The sequence below is a fragment of the Fundulus heteroclitus genome, chromosome 19 (genome assembly GCF_011125445.2).
Source record: "Fundulus heteroclitus isolate FHET01 chromosome 19, MU-UCD_Fhet_4.1, whole genome shotgun sequence".
Taxonomy (NCBI): Eukaryota; Metazoa; Chordata; class Actinopteri; order Cyprinodontiformes; family Fundulidae; genus Fundulus; species Fundulus heteroclitus.
The window spans coordinates 33,648,616-33,662,649 of NC_046379.1; the positions used below are offsets into that span (position 1 = coordinate 33,648,616).

General features: G+C 43.3%; 1 protein-coding gene across 1 annotated transcript; it reads left to right on the plus strand.

The window, feature by feature from the left end:
- Window positions 1-263: 263 nt before the first annotated feature.
- Window positions 264-12,791, plus strand: egln3 (egl-9 family hypoxia-inducible factor 3). Its single transcript, XM_012857141.3, has 5 exons — window positions 264-825; window positions 10,584-10,703; window positions 10,918-11,054; window positions 11,267-11,340; window positions 12,256-12,791. The coding sequence occupies exons 1-5, from the start codon at window positions 466-468 to the stop codon at window positions 12,288-12,290; spliced, it is 726 nt and encodes a 241-aa protein (XP_012712595.1). The 5' UTR covers window positions 264-465; the 3' UTR covers window positions 12,291-12,791.
- Window positions 12,792-14,034: the final 1,243 nt, after the last annotated feature.

The window sequence follows — 14,034 nt, forward strand, 5'->3', positions numbered from 1 at the left end:
TCTTTTCTTTTATGCAGCATTTGTAAAGGTGCTTGTGTAGTATTCTAATATGCTGATGGAATTAACTAAATTACTATTCTAATAATTATTATATTGTTCTCTATTGATTGTTAGGTAATCAGTTTTGAACCAGTATTTTGTAAACTGTAGATTTAGCAGCATGCGAAAATTGAAGTTGTGATTACTACGATCATATTCTTTTAAGTAATCTTTTATTATGAAGTCGTACCGGAAGCAGCATGCTGGCAGAATCATTCCCTGTGTGGGTTTCGAGCTGAATAAAAGTCGCGGCAATGGTAAGAATCGTCTGAACTCCTCACAGAGAACGTTCTGCGCCAGTTTGTTGTTTCTCTTAGTTTGATCGAAGTCTCCGACAACTGCCGTCTGCACACACATTCCTCTCGCTGTTCTCATAGTTGTTGGAACTTTTTCAACACAGCTTTCAGTCCAGTGAAGCCTGTCAAAATGCCATTTATTGAGCACACATCATACAGGGACTTGGAGCGGCTGGCTCTGGAGCGGCTCGTCCCGGCCCTACTCTCCCACGGCTTCTGCTACGTGGACGGACTCCTCGGGGAGCTGGCCGGAAGTGCCGTGCTGGACCAGGTGACGGAGATGCACCGGTCCGGACAGCTGCAGGACGGCCGGCTGGCCGGCTCTATCCCGGGTGTCAGCCAGAGGAGCATCCGCGGGGATAAGATCGCCTGGGTGAGCGGCGTGGAGCGCGGCTGCGAAGCGATCAGCTTCCTGCTCAATCTGATCGACCGGCTCATCTCCGTGTGCGCCAGCCGCCTGGGAGACATGGCGATCCGGGAGAGGTCTAAGGTAAGGATGAAATGTTCTACAGTGCTGTTATAGAAATGTAGGCAGAGACACGATTGTGTGAAAATACGTATTATTCTTTAATGATCTGAAAGGAGGGAAAGTAAAAAACAAAGAAAGAAGAGTGACAACTGCTGATTACCGTGAGAGGACGTGCTTTTCCATAAGGACTTCAAATAGCAATAATCCCATCAATGTCCTTCTTTAGCAGGAAGCAGGCGAGCTTTAAAGAAGGAAGCTTTAACATTGACATTTGGAATTTGCTTGTCTACAAGTTTATGTTTGTGTTTTGCTCTACTTAGAAGATCCCTCAGTATCTCAGTCAGAAACACAGCACCCCACAGAGAGTCAGACTCAGCAGTTGTAACTACCAGCATAGGGAGCATTGATCGATGGTGTTTAGCATTACTGCTTTGAATGTTAGCCCATGTCAGCAATGATGGTGCTAACATCAGTCTACCACCCAGAAACTACACCCATCCTGTTCTCCACTGCCTCAGCAACGCTAGCTTTAGGCATCGCTGAGTCAGCGCCTTGACCCAGCAGCTCTAACTGATAAGGTCTGCCCTGCTGGGTTCCACAGCATCCCTCATCCTCTGGTGACAAGGTTTAAAAATCCTTCACCTCAAAAGACTGATCTGTGGCAGAACCACCAGATGTCGCCCTGGTCCCTCTACGTTTCAACATGTTGCTGTCCCTCGTCCTGACCACAGCCCTGAGCCCCGCTTCAGAATCAGAATCATGTTTATTGCCAAGTGGATTTGCACTTATAAGGAATTTGACTTGGTGTTGTTTGTGCAGACAAAATAGGTATATATACAGAATCCATAGCTATACACAGTGGACTGCGCGTTAATGTAACGCTTAACCCTGGGCTCACATTGAATGTAGTCCAGTTACGGTTGTGGCGCCGCAAGTAAAGCCGGGCGTACACTGTACGAGTTTTTCAGTCGTGGTACTTATATACATCTCAAACTGTGCGACGGAACCGCGGGGTTTAAAAAGTTCACCGCTCACGATCTGTGCGGCGCGACGCTCGGACGAGACCGGACTGCTCACACTGTACGTCGTGTCCTCTCTGGGACCGCTCGCTGTGGGGACAGAGGCAGGCGAGCGACGGTAGGTGACAGGGACCCAGAGCAGGGGGTCGAGCCCAGCTCTGGCGAGGCCCGCAGGGGGCACCGGGCGTCGGGGGAACGGAGGGGAGAGAGAGGAGAGACGAGACGCATCGGCGGCCGCGCGGCACGGCAGGTCGCCTGGCCCGGACCAGCAAGCGGAGGAGTGCCGAAACAGGCGGCCAGCGCGTTGCGCGGACCGGACGGCTCGCCCTCCCCAACACCGGCCGGAGGTTGCTTCAGGGACGCCCGCTTCCCTCCCTCCACTGGCGGGGACGGAGAGGAGGGGAGGGCGCCCCCTCGTAGCTCTGCTTGAACAGCAGGATGCGCTCACGAAAACCTCACGACAGCCGACTGAATTTCAAACATGTTTGATTTTCACCGATCGTCCGATTCCTGATCGGGAGGTAGTCGTGAGAAGCTAGTCCCCCCTCCTCCCCCCCCTACGACCAAGCTGAAATTCGGCCCAATTCAAAAAATGCTCGCACGACTGAAGAATCGGCCCGAAAAGGGGAAAAACTCGTACAGTGTACGCCTGGCTTAACACAGATCATTAAAAATCAGTGTATCAACTCACATCAGTTGCATGCAGTTGCGAGGCTGTGCGGTGCTGCGAAAAAATTTCACAAGAAGCAAAATTGACAGGATGCTGCATCAGCATCCTGTCATCACCGGATCAAGCTCCTGAATTTCGCGAGCTAAACAGGGAACGTCAGCGCTGGACAGCGCCGGTGAATTTCAGAGTGGAATCACTGCATCAATAGGCCTGTCACGATAACAAATTTTGCTGGACAATAAATCTTCCTATAAATGGTCACGATAAATCATAATGTCATTTGGAAAACTTTTTCCATCGTCATTTGGCTCAAATCCTAAAAACTCCCACTCTGCAGTGGTCGTGTTCGGCTTTGGCACCAATTCCATTTTCTTTTAGAACTAGTGTTTCTCTGGCTCTCCCTCACGAGGTTCTCATGCTGAACTTTGAGCATGTGTCTACCTGACTCAAGATTTAACTCCTCCTACACTGAGGAAACGAGAAGGGAGGGGTGAGTAGACGTCGATGAACTGAAACCTTTTGTTATCCAGTCTCATTCTCGAGTCACGTTTCCATTGACCAAAAAATAGCGCAAATTGTAATTGTGAAAATAAATTTGTTTAATGGAAACACGGCAATTTCGAAAATACTCCTATTTTTCGATATTAAGGTTTTTGCACTAGGATGAGGTGGTTTTTCAGCCATATCGAAATTGGTATATTTCGCAAAACTGCAATGGAAACAGTTTTTTCACATCAGACAAGTCACATGATAAACAACCGCATGTTATTACTGGTGAAATAGAAGAAGAAGACGATGTTTTACATTTAATTCGTGACAGGAGTATTACCAACATGCTAGATTCAAAACAGCTAAGAAATGCGAGCATTTTCACAAGGGGTTTCACAAGCCGTGGCGTATCTTACGTTCAAAATAGAAAACTCTCAAACAGAAACACCCAGCGGAGAAGAGAAAGCTCGGCAAAAGTGGCATCGGTGGAAAGATAAAATTTGTCTAAAATACTTCTCCCTCATGGACAACATACTCGTGTGAATAAATGTATGATTTTAATTGCATTTCTTATTTAATGGAAAGACCACAATTGCGAAAATGTGTTTTATCGAAATTAGCAGAATATCGACAATCTTTTGCACACATTTGTAATGGAAAAGAAACTATAGAGAGGAGAGAGAAACACAAGGGAAAAAAGCAAGCATGCATACACAAATTATCAAGCTTATTTTAATTAATCATGTGATTAAAATTTATTGTGTGATTAATTGATTTATTGCTTATCGTGACAGCACTACACACCAATTTAGGTAGCTTGACTTGTGTAAACAAAATGGAGATACAGAAACATGAGGAAACAGAGGGGCTTTCTGAGGATGAAATAGGATATTTAAGCACATGCATAACGAGTTTTGCAGAAAAAAAATTAAAACCATGGCTGTTTTTTAAGAATTTATAGCAATAGAAAGGACCACTTTAACTTCTGTTGTTGCCAGTATTGTTTCCGCATCCGGAGCCTAAGCTGGCCTAGGAGCAGTGTGGAGTTGGAGTTTGTGGAAAACCTGAATAGGATCAGGACTGCAACCCGCACTGCATTCAATGTGAGCCCTGGGTTATTCCCACCGCTCATCCCAACACTTATCTGTGTCTCTTGGAACCGGTCACTCTGGTGGCAGTTTTCAAAAAGTGTCTGGGGGCGGAGTTATGCCATTGCAGTGGAGCAAGTTATAATTTAACAAAACACTTAATGTATGTCTTAGAAATCCATCCCTCCATCCATCCATCCATCCATTTTATTACTCGCTTTATCTCTCATGGGGTCGCGAGGGGTGCTTGTGCCTATGTCCAGGAGTTCAGTGGGCAAGAGGCGGGGTACACCCTGGAGAGGTCGTCAGCAGTCTTAAATATTACAAAGCTTTTTGCAGTTGCATTTATATGCAAGTCTGCAAGGTGTTACTAGAGTCCGACTGCAGAGGCTTGTCAAAGAAGGAACGAAATGTCCACGGATTGGTATGAATTGACCTATTGACTGTGTAAAGCTTCCCATGGCTAACGGCTCTTTTGCGTACCTGGAAGAGTCATTACGACAAACCACAATCAGCAGCACCTGTCAATAGATGTCTAGTGTCTGCATAGAGGGGCAGCCTGGGCTGCATCATGAGAAAGTGAACAAAAAAAAAACATAAAAGAGGAACAAGCCTGGGGCTTCAGCAGCGGGAGGTTCCCCTGTCCTGCTGGAGCTCTGCTATACCAGGAGCGGGAAAGACAAAAAAAATTCTAAGTGTTGAGCTACATTGAATTTGCCTAAGCTATTTTTTATCACTTTCCTTATAAAGCTGCTGTACCTACAATAGCGTCACAAAACAGTGCTCCACATTTCTCTTAGGGTGCCCGCTTGTGGCACAGCACACTAGTACATACACATGTAGACATGCACATCAGAGCTGATTGGAGGCTTCAGGAACGACTTCAGCTTGTTTGGATTTTAGGTTAGGTTTGTCTCAGGGAACTGATGCCTTCCGTCAGTAGAAATGTTGAAACCCTTGCATCCTGCAGTGTGTGTACCACTGGAATGTGGCGATAAAGCTCATCAAAGCACTGTCAGTGCTGCCGACTGCATCTTGTGTGAGGGCTTCTGTGGGATCAAGGACAGCTCTACTGTAAACCACTCGTCTGCGGGCTGTGGCAGGTGGTCTACAATAGGTGGTGATTGACGTTTCAGTAAATTATAGAATGTTACTATACAAAATATGTGTTTTTAGATTTTTCTGACTAATGGACAGCTGTTTCTTTTGGAAAAACGTTCCTCTTTAGTCAGAGTGTAGAAAGAGCAGGGTTGGGTTTGTCAGAAGGAACACAGTTCAATTCAATAAAATTTTTCATTTCAATTTTATTTATATGGCGCCAATTCATGAAACATGTCATCTCGAGGCACTTTACAAAGTCAAAATCAGTCAGATTATACAGATTGGTCAAAGATTTCCTATATAAGGGAACTAGTTGATTGCTTCATAGTCCCGACAAGCAGCTTTCACTCCTGAAGAAGCGTAGAGCTACAGGGAGAGTCGTCTGCATTGTCCATGGCTTTGCTGCAATCCCTCATACTGAGCAAGCATGAAGCGACAGTGGAAAGAAAAACCACCCATTAGCGGGAAGGAAAAACCTCCAGCAGAACCGGGCTCAGTATGAACGGTCATCTGCCTCGACCGACTGGGGGCTACAGAAGACAGCAGAGACACAACAAGACAGACAAAAAAGCACAGAAGCAAACATTGATCCAGGAATCTGTTCTACATTAGATGATAATAGCAGGTGATCTGTCTTCCCTAGATGATGTCACAGTTAAAAGTATACTATGCAACCGGGGTTGATTTTCCAGCGAGGCTCCCCCCAGAGGGCGAAAGTAAAAGTGCACTGTCGTAAATATGCTCAGCTGTTCTCCTGGTTTCTCTGTCAAGCCAGGCGCGGTTGTTTTGAGCTTAGCAGACAGGCGAACGCAACGAAAAGTCGAAAAAACGGCAGTACAAACAATGACTAACACAGGGAAAGTATGAACATGCACAGAGAGAGAGAGAAACCATTCCAATGTTACTTACAATCGCATCAGCAGAAACGCGAGGTCTGCGTCAGCCTTGCAGCCTTCTTTTTCTTTTAGCTCTCGCCATTCGGAAAAAGCTTGCCCGATGTTCACCCATGTACGACTCCTCTCTCTGTCCAGAGCCCTTTTCCTCTTTTTTGCCTGCTCCAACATGGGCTTTCGCTGTTTTCTCGCTGGTTCCGCCATGATAACTGCACAAATATCGCCACTGCGCTAGCAACGAGCATGCCTTTCACTGGGGGCGTGTAGCAGTTCTCGCCGTAAAGCAAGACCGACTCTCGCGATGCACAGACTTCTGAGCCTGTGGGTGCGGGCCGAGGGCTCCTGCAATTGCAAGTACGGTATTTCCCCTACAGACCACCAGGGCGGCCGAGAAAACCTTTGTTCGACCTGAAATGACTCATTTAATCATCCAAAACGGTATGGAACACATTAATTAACTGTTAAATGTTGCATAGTATTAACTGTTAAATGTTGCATAGTATGCCTTTTAACAGAACGTCAGACCAGGTGTGCCTACTATGAAGAAAAAAGAGAGAGAGCAAAAAGTCAAAAGCCGAAATGACGACAGTCATTTCAATGTAATGCAATGCAAAACTGGAGAGCAGTAGACTGGAGAACAGTAGAAATCAGTAGAGTGAATAAAATAGGCCCTGATGTCCTCCAGTAGCCTAAGCAGCACAACTATAGAGGTTGCTCAGGGTAACATGAGCCACTCTAACTATAAGCTTTGTCAAAAAGGAAAGTTTTAAGATTAGTCTTAAAAGTAGACAGGGTGTCTGCCTCACGGACCAAAACTGGGAGTTGGTTCCACAGGAGAGGAGCCTGATAGCTAAAGGATCTGTCTCCCATTCTACTTTTAGAGAATGCAGTCTGAGACCGAAGTGCTCTGTTAGGAATATACAGGGTAATCAGAGCTCTGATATATGATGGAGCTTGATTATTAAGGGCTTTATATGTTAGAAGAAGAATTTTAAATTCTATTCTTGATTTAACAGGAAGCCAATAAAGGGAAGCTAAAATTGGTGAAATATGATCCCTCTTGTTGATTTTCATCAGAACTCTTGCTGCAGCATTTTGGATCAGCTGAAGACTTTGAACTGCATTTTGTGGACTTCCTGATAGTAAAGAATTACAATAGTCCAGCCTTGAAGTAACAAATGCATGGACTAGTTTTTTAGCATCACCCCTGGACAGAATGTTTCTAATTTTGGCGATATTCCTGAGGTGAAAAGAGAAAACTCTGGAAACCTGTTGAATATGGGAAATGACATGTCTTGGGAACAACACCACAATTTTTAACTTTATTACCAGAGGCCAATTTAATGCCATCCAGATTAAGTGATTGATTAAGAAATTTATTTTTTGAAGACTCTGTTCTAAAGATTACAACTTCTGTCTTGTCAGAATTTAAATGCAGGAAATTTAAAGTCATCCAGCTTTTGATGTCAATAAGACATGACTGCAGTCGAAGTAACTGATTGGATTCATCAGGATTTATGGATAAATATAGCTGAGTGTCATCAGCATAACAGTGGAAATTAATCCCATGCTGTCTGATAATTAAGTAAGAAAGTAAACTTTATTTAAATAGAACCTTTCACAGGATAAAAAACCACAAAGTGCTTCACACTAAAAACAACAATAAAACAACACAAAATGAAAATATAAAAAACAAAAAAGATAAAACAGCATAAATGCAGCATCATAGCGTAAAACTAGTTAAAACCCAGCCGGAACAAGTGGGTGAAAAAATGTTCTCTGCTGACTTCAGAGACCCAAGCAGAAAAAGGACACCATGGTGAGCAACTTTGATGCAGCTCTCTTTTCCAGACCTGCTCACACACAGGTTTGTGTGTGAGTGTGCCAGCTACATTCGGTCAAAATGTTTCACGTTGACACGAGCAGAACATGAAACCTACAACTCTACATTTTTATCCTATAAACAGAACATCTAAGAAAGAGCAAATTTTTTATTTTTAGGATAATGGATCCTTTTTATGATTATTGTCTTCCTTATTGTAAAATTTAGGTTATTTTTTAGGTCCATTCAGGGTTATCTTGATTCTATACCATGGCCCAGCACCCTGTTAGCCTTTTCAAAGGTTTCTATTCTGCCAACAGTCTGTTTCTTAAGCTGGGATAATGTAGAAGCAGTGGAAACATTTGGGCTGCTCTGCAGACGGACTGCAACTTCCAGCGCCACATGTGGTCCTGTCATTGAACCATCAAAAGGCTGGACATCAGCCAAAATGCTGCTCAGAGCTTCCCAGGCTTTCTTTGCAAAACACAAAACATTAGTCATTTGGTTTTGAATCTCTTTGTTCAGCAGGGCTCCACTTCCTCTCCTCCCCGCTCCTCTGTGTTTGTAGAATTAATTTCACTCCATTTGTGTGGGGATGATGATAAAGGTTTTATAGTGTGGTGCACATAGTGTGGTGCACATGTGCATACGTGCTTCAGTGCGAGTGAGTAAACAAGCTTGCATGATCTTCCAGCTTCCGCTCAGCACAGGCAGGCCATGGAGTCAGATCCGTTCACCAGCTCTTTATCAGTGCTGGGGGTTTGTTGTCACCAGCAGCCCAGAGGAGCTGGCGTAAAGACAAACAGAGAACATTTCTGGAACCCCTGGGCCGGTGCCTTGGTAATTTAGGATATTTGGAATTGGTTGACCCTAGAGCTGCAAAATATAACGTCCCAATCGTCATTGCGATATCAGTGTGGACAGTACTGCTTTTGCAGACTGTTTGGATACAATATATAGCAAGATAGTCTATTTCAGTTGCTGTGCATGGTAATCCTGCATGTCAGTCATGTTTTGGCCTGTTGGATAGACTGGTGTTCTCACTGGGTCTATATTTTGGTGGTTGAGATAGGAAGGCTTGGAAGCAAAATGTGGCAACATTGCTATGGAGACAGGAAGAGGAAAGAAATGGAGATTTAATTTCAATCCATCAATTTTCTATACTCATGCAGGTGGGGCGGGGTACACCTCGGACAGGTTGCCAGTCTATCACAGGCTAACACAGAGACCAACACCATGTGCGTGCACGCCTAAGGATAATCCATGAACCTAACACTCATATTTTTGGACTGTGGGAGAAAGCTGTAGTACCTGGAGAGAACCCAAACATGCACAGGGAGAACATTCAAACCTGGGGTTTGAATCTAGGTCCTTCTTGCTGCATGGCAGCAGGGCTGCCAGCTACACCACTGTGCAGCACCTCTGATGTTTTAGCTTTTTGTGGCTTAAACGGCATTGACAAGCAGTGACGTCTATGATGGTTCATTTAGTTGCTGAAGTCAAACAAAATGTATCATCCGAGTCAGATGTTTGGGTTAATTTCAGAGACTTTTCTGTGTCTGAAGGTTTGAATATGCCTTGCCACCAGGGATTACAGTTTACGAAGTGCACTGGAATGGCAACAATCCTGGCAGAACACTAGGTTTTCAGGCAGACTGAGATTCCTCCGATAAGGCCACCATCTTCCATGCTTCCGCTTCCCATTTCTAGCCCAAATATGTCCATTGCTTGGAGCTGGGAGGCCCTCAAAGTCACCAGTGAGAGCATTGAAACAACCCCTGCCGTTGCGTGGTAGTTGTAGGCTGCCGAGGATCAGCCATGAACCTTCTGTTGCTTTCTGTTCAGGCGTAAAGATCGCAGAAGACCAAGACGAGCACACGGGGTAAACAATTTCATCCCATCATAAGCAAGCGTGAAACCTATTATTTTCAGCTTTGGTCCAACCAGAAGCATTTTCAGACTAAAGGCTAAATTGATATGAAATTGTCAGATTGTTGTAATAAATGTGAAAGACGTCTGAATCATGACTTCATTCTTACAAAAGATGCCAGCTATAGTGTCCATCGCTGCTCTGAGGTAGTTTATTTCTAAGCGGGTCTGTGAGGAAGATTAATGCATATGTGACCTGGGAGGAATGTAGCTCCAGGGTATGAGCCAGCGTTAACTCTCACATAACCAAGCTTCAATAGCTATCCTCATCACAGCACTGCTTTAGCTTAGATTTACTGTTTAAAGTCTAACCCTTAGGTTTGTCTTTTCTTAAGGACCAGTTCTAATATAAAAACACACCCACACACAGACCCAGGCGAGCAAATTTGAGCAAGCATGTGCACTATTTGTGTACGTGCAGCTGAAGTTGTAGGCACTCAGCTCCATGACACACCCCTGATGTCCACCAGAAATATTAGCAAATAGCTTGACACGCAGGTGGCTGCACAGGAAGCTTCTGTCATCTGCTACAGATATTCACCTGCTTTAGGTTCTTGCTGAAATAGTGAATTATCCTGAAAATATGTTGATATTGTTTTTGTGACCAAAAATCTAATTTGATGATGCATATGATTAGTTGCACATCTCTTATGGCCCAACCTTCTTTAATAAATGTTCTTAAACTCTAAATGCCCTTAGATAACTCTTGTCTTCCACTGTTTCAATACTTCCTATTTATATGAATTGCACCATTGTGCTTGTCTTTAGGCCATGGTAGCATGCTACCCAGGAAATGGGGCAGGTTATGTGAAGCATGTGGACAACCCAAACCATGACGGACGTCGTCTTACCTGCATCTACTACCTCAACAAGAACTGGAACCCCAAGGTACGGCTCTGTTTGACCCTTCACTACTTCCTTTTCCAGTGTCTCGGTTGTCTCTGACATTAAACAAAGACACTTAAACACAGCGTGTGTAATTCAAGGTGAAATAAAAACATCTAACATTGTCTTGATTTCAGTTTGTTGATCTGATGGACATCATCATTCAGTGACTGTGTTCACACAGCCATTTTAGTATAGCATGTGATTGTGTTGATAGGAGCATGGCGGTGTCCTAAGGATCTTTCCAGAAGGAAGACCCTACATGGCTGACATCAAGCCATTGTTCGACCGGCTGCTGGTCTTCTGGTCTGACCGCAGGAATCCACACGAGGTGCAGCCCTCCTACGCCACCAGGTAGCCCATTAGGGGAAAGAAAAAAAAAAGCTGTGTTTGACACAGCAATACCACACGATTACCTTGTAAAATCTCACATTGGTGGTTGTCACAGTAATCTGATGCAAAACTATCATCTTGATCTTTTCTACTAAGAAGTATTGGTTTTGCAGGTTTGTATTCCGAACCAAAGTCCTAAATGCCAACATTGAAGGTAGTGTTATATGTTTCAGGTACGCCATCACAGTTTGGTATTTTGACTCTGAGGAGCGAGCCCAGGCCAAGAAGCGCTTCAAAGACCTAACAGGTAACAAAATCAATGGTCAGCTACTCTGGTTGTAGTTGGAACCAAAAAAAACATAGTTTTATCTGTAAATATCCCCATTCGTCTGGAGATTCCTAAGTACAAGGATGAAGGGGAGTTTTTTAGACTGATTTACACAATAGTAAAGGTAACCAGAATATAAAGATCCATCCATCCATCTATCTATCCTCTTATGCTTATCCGGTGTTGGTCGCGGGTGTAGTAGCTTCAGTAGGGAGGCCCAGACTTCCCTTTCCCCAGCCACTTGGACCGCCGGGGGGCATCCCAAGGTGTTCCCAGGCCATCCGAGAAACATAGTCCCTCCAGTGTGTCTTGGGTCTCCCTTTGGGTCTGCCTGCTTGCCAATAAATTAGACATGTTATATGTGAATGAAACAAAATAGCCTAATTCAGCCAAATTTTTTCCATTCGTTGGCTGCAGATGGGGGCCACACAAAATTGTTCTGAGAGCAGTAAACAACCACCAGGCCCCACTTTGGACACCCCTGTCTTAAGGCAAAAAAATATATAGCTCATGAGTTGAAACATTAAAACATATATAGAAAACCAAGCACCACTACACTAAAAAATTATTTCATTTTTGCATCCAGAGGAGTAGGTTTATAGAAAGCATAGTAAGATATGACTGTTATATGGTTCCTCAGGAAAATATTGCTCAGCTCTGGCTTTTTTGTTGTTGTTTTTTATTTGGGAACTCTAATTTTACCATGGATGATTTATTCCAACAGACCTATTCTTTTCCGCAATTTACCTGAATGTATAACCACTAGAGTTATATGTTCAAGTTTAAATAGCAGTGGATTTGTGGACAATAGAAACAATATTGTTCTATATTTCTATATCTATATTAATTTTGGCTTATTCTGTGCGTGATTTTAAACTTTTCCTTTAATTTCAGCTTCCACAGGGCAGCAGGGTAACAGCTCTAGCTGATGAGGAAACACTGCCATCTAGTGTCTGTGTTTGGAGCAGCAGACTTTCACTGAGACAGCGGGAACAACACAGTGGAGGAAACATAGGAAGTCGAATTGTTTCCTGGGCTCAGGAGGCACATAGAGGCCCTGTAGTCTCCTGTTGTCCTAAATGGCAGAGCTGCCTGGAATGCAGCTGAACACCACAGGAGCTGTTCTGGACTTGTTCTGTGTTTTGAAATGCTCTGCAACCTCCTACTGAGTGCCCAGCTGAGACCCAAGCCCTCAGCTCACAGCTTCTGACTGAAAGAGTTGGCAGAAAGCCTCAGGAGTTTCAATGGACATGAATCGTTTGGACTTTATGTGACAAATGATGCATAACTTGTTTTTCCACCAGTCTTAAGAAGGTGGCACTGGCACACATACATGTTGCCTGTTTACAAATGGAGAAGACAACCATTACTTCCTTGTATGTAATGTTTGAGTATACGCTAACCAATAAAATAAAATGTTTTAAAATATCTCCTGCTGACTTTGCCTTTGAACTTTTTGAGATGAAAGAAGTTTCTTTTTTATTACAGATTGTATTATTATATTACAAATTTTACAACAACACAAATGGCATACCAGTGGCAAATTTAAGCAAGGGAAAAGTTGATTTGAGTAGTTTTTTTGAATATACATCTATAACATTTACTGTATATGTAGATTGTTTTCATAAATGCAATTTCACTGCAGGAAACTAAAATATACATTTGTTTACAAACTGTTGTGAGATAAAGATAGATGTGTAGATCAGTAAAATAGAGAAAATAAAAGTTCTGAAATATATTTGCTTCTTTGTGTACACTTGTTGTAATATGAACACTGCAAGTCATAAACTTCCAAAAAACACAGTTAATTAGAGATCACACATAGTCTACCAAGGTACAAATTTTACATTCTTCATTCAACTCATCTGTTTGTTTTTATAATGCCAATTTATGGTAAAAGTAAATCTAAAAGCAACATGATACAGTCATGAAATGCAAACGCAAATAGTTAATATAGTCTTTATCCCTGACTGTGCAGTCCCAACTTAAAGAGTTAAGGTAGTCCTCCGCCACCGCTGTGAAGGTTGCAGCACCTCAGTGCTACTCTAATCAGTGCTGTACATATGTGTACAGTATGTGCATGTTTTTTTTCTCGTTTTGAGTACATAACTTTGAGCAGTTTGACACATAACCATCAAGATGGATGAACAGAGGTTGCAGGTTGCTAACTACAACACCGTGAGGGATACTTCGGTAAAGTTACAAAGATATTCACAGATCTGACTTTTCTGGATCAATAACTCATTCTTCTACCAAACCGACACCTCTCTGCAAACACAGCAAGGCAAACAGTGAGCCACAATCGTAGTTTCCTCAAAACGAGCCCCCCACCGCGCTGGGAGAATTGGATTGGACTCTATGTAGAGCTTGCTGGTCCGCAAATGCTTAAAGACCGTCTGCAAATGGCAACACCAGAAGAATATTGGTAGAGGAATATTAAACAGCGTTACCAAGGAGAGGTTGATTATAATTAAATTATTTTATGTGTATCTGATCTCACGTCTTTCATACTATATTTCTTGGATTGGAAAATGATACTGAAATTTTCGTGGAATTTCACAAAGCCGAAGTGGGAAAAATATTCATTAAAGTCCCTTTTGCTAGGTGTAGGATGGAGAAGAAATCCATTAAAAATAACAGTTTGCTCTATAAATCAAATAGCTTTGGATAAGG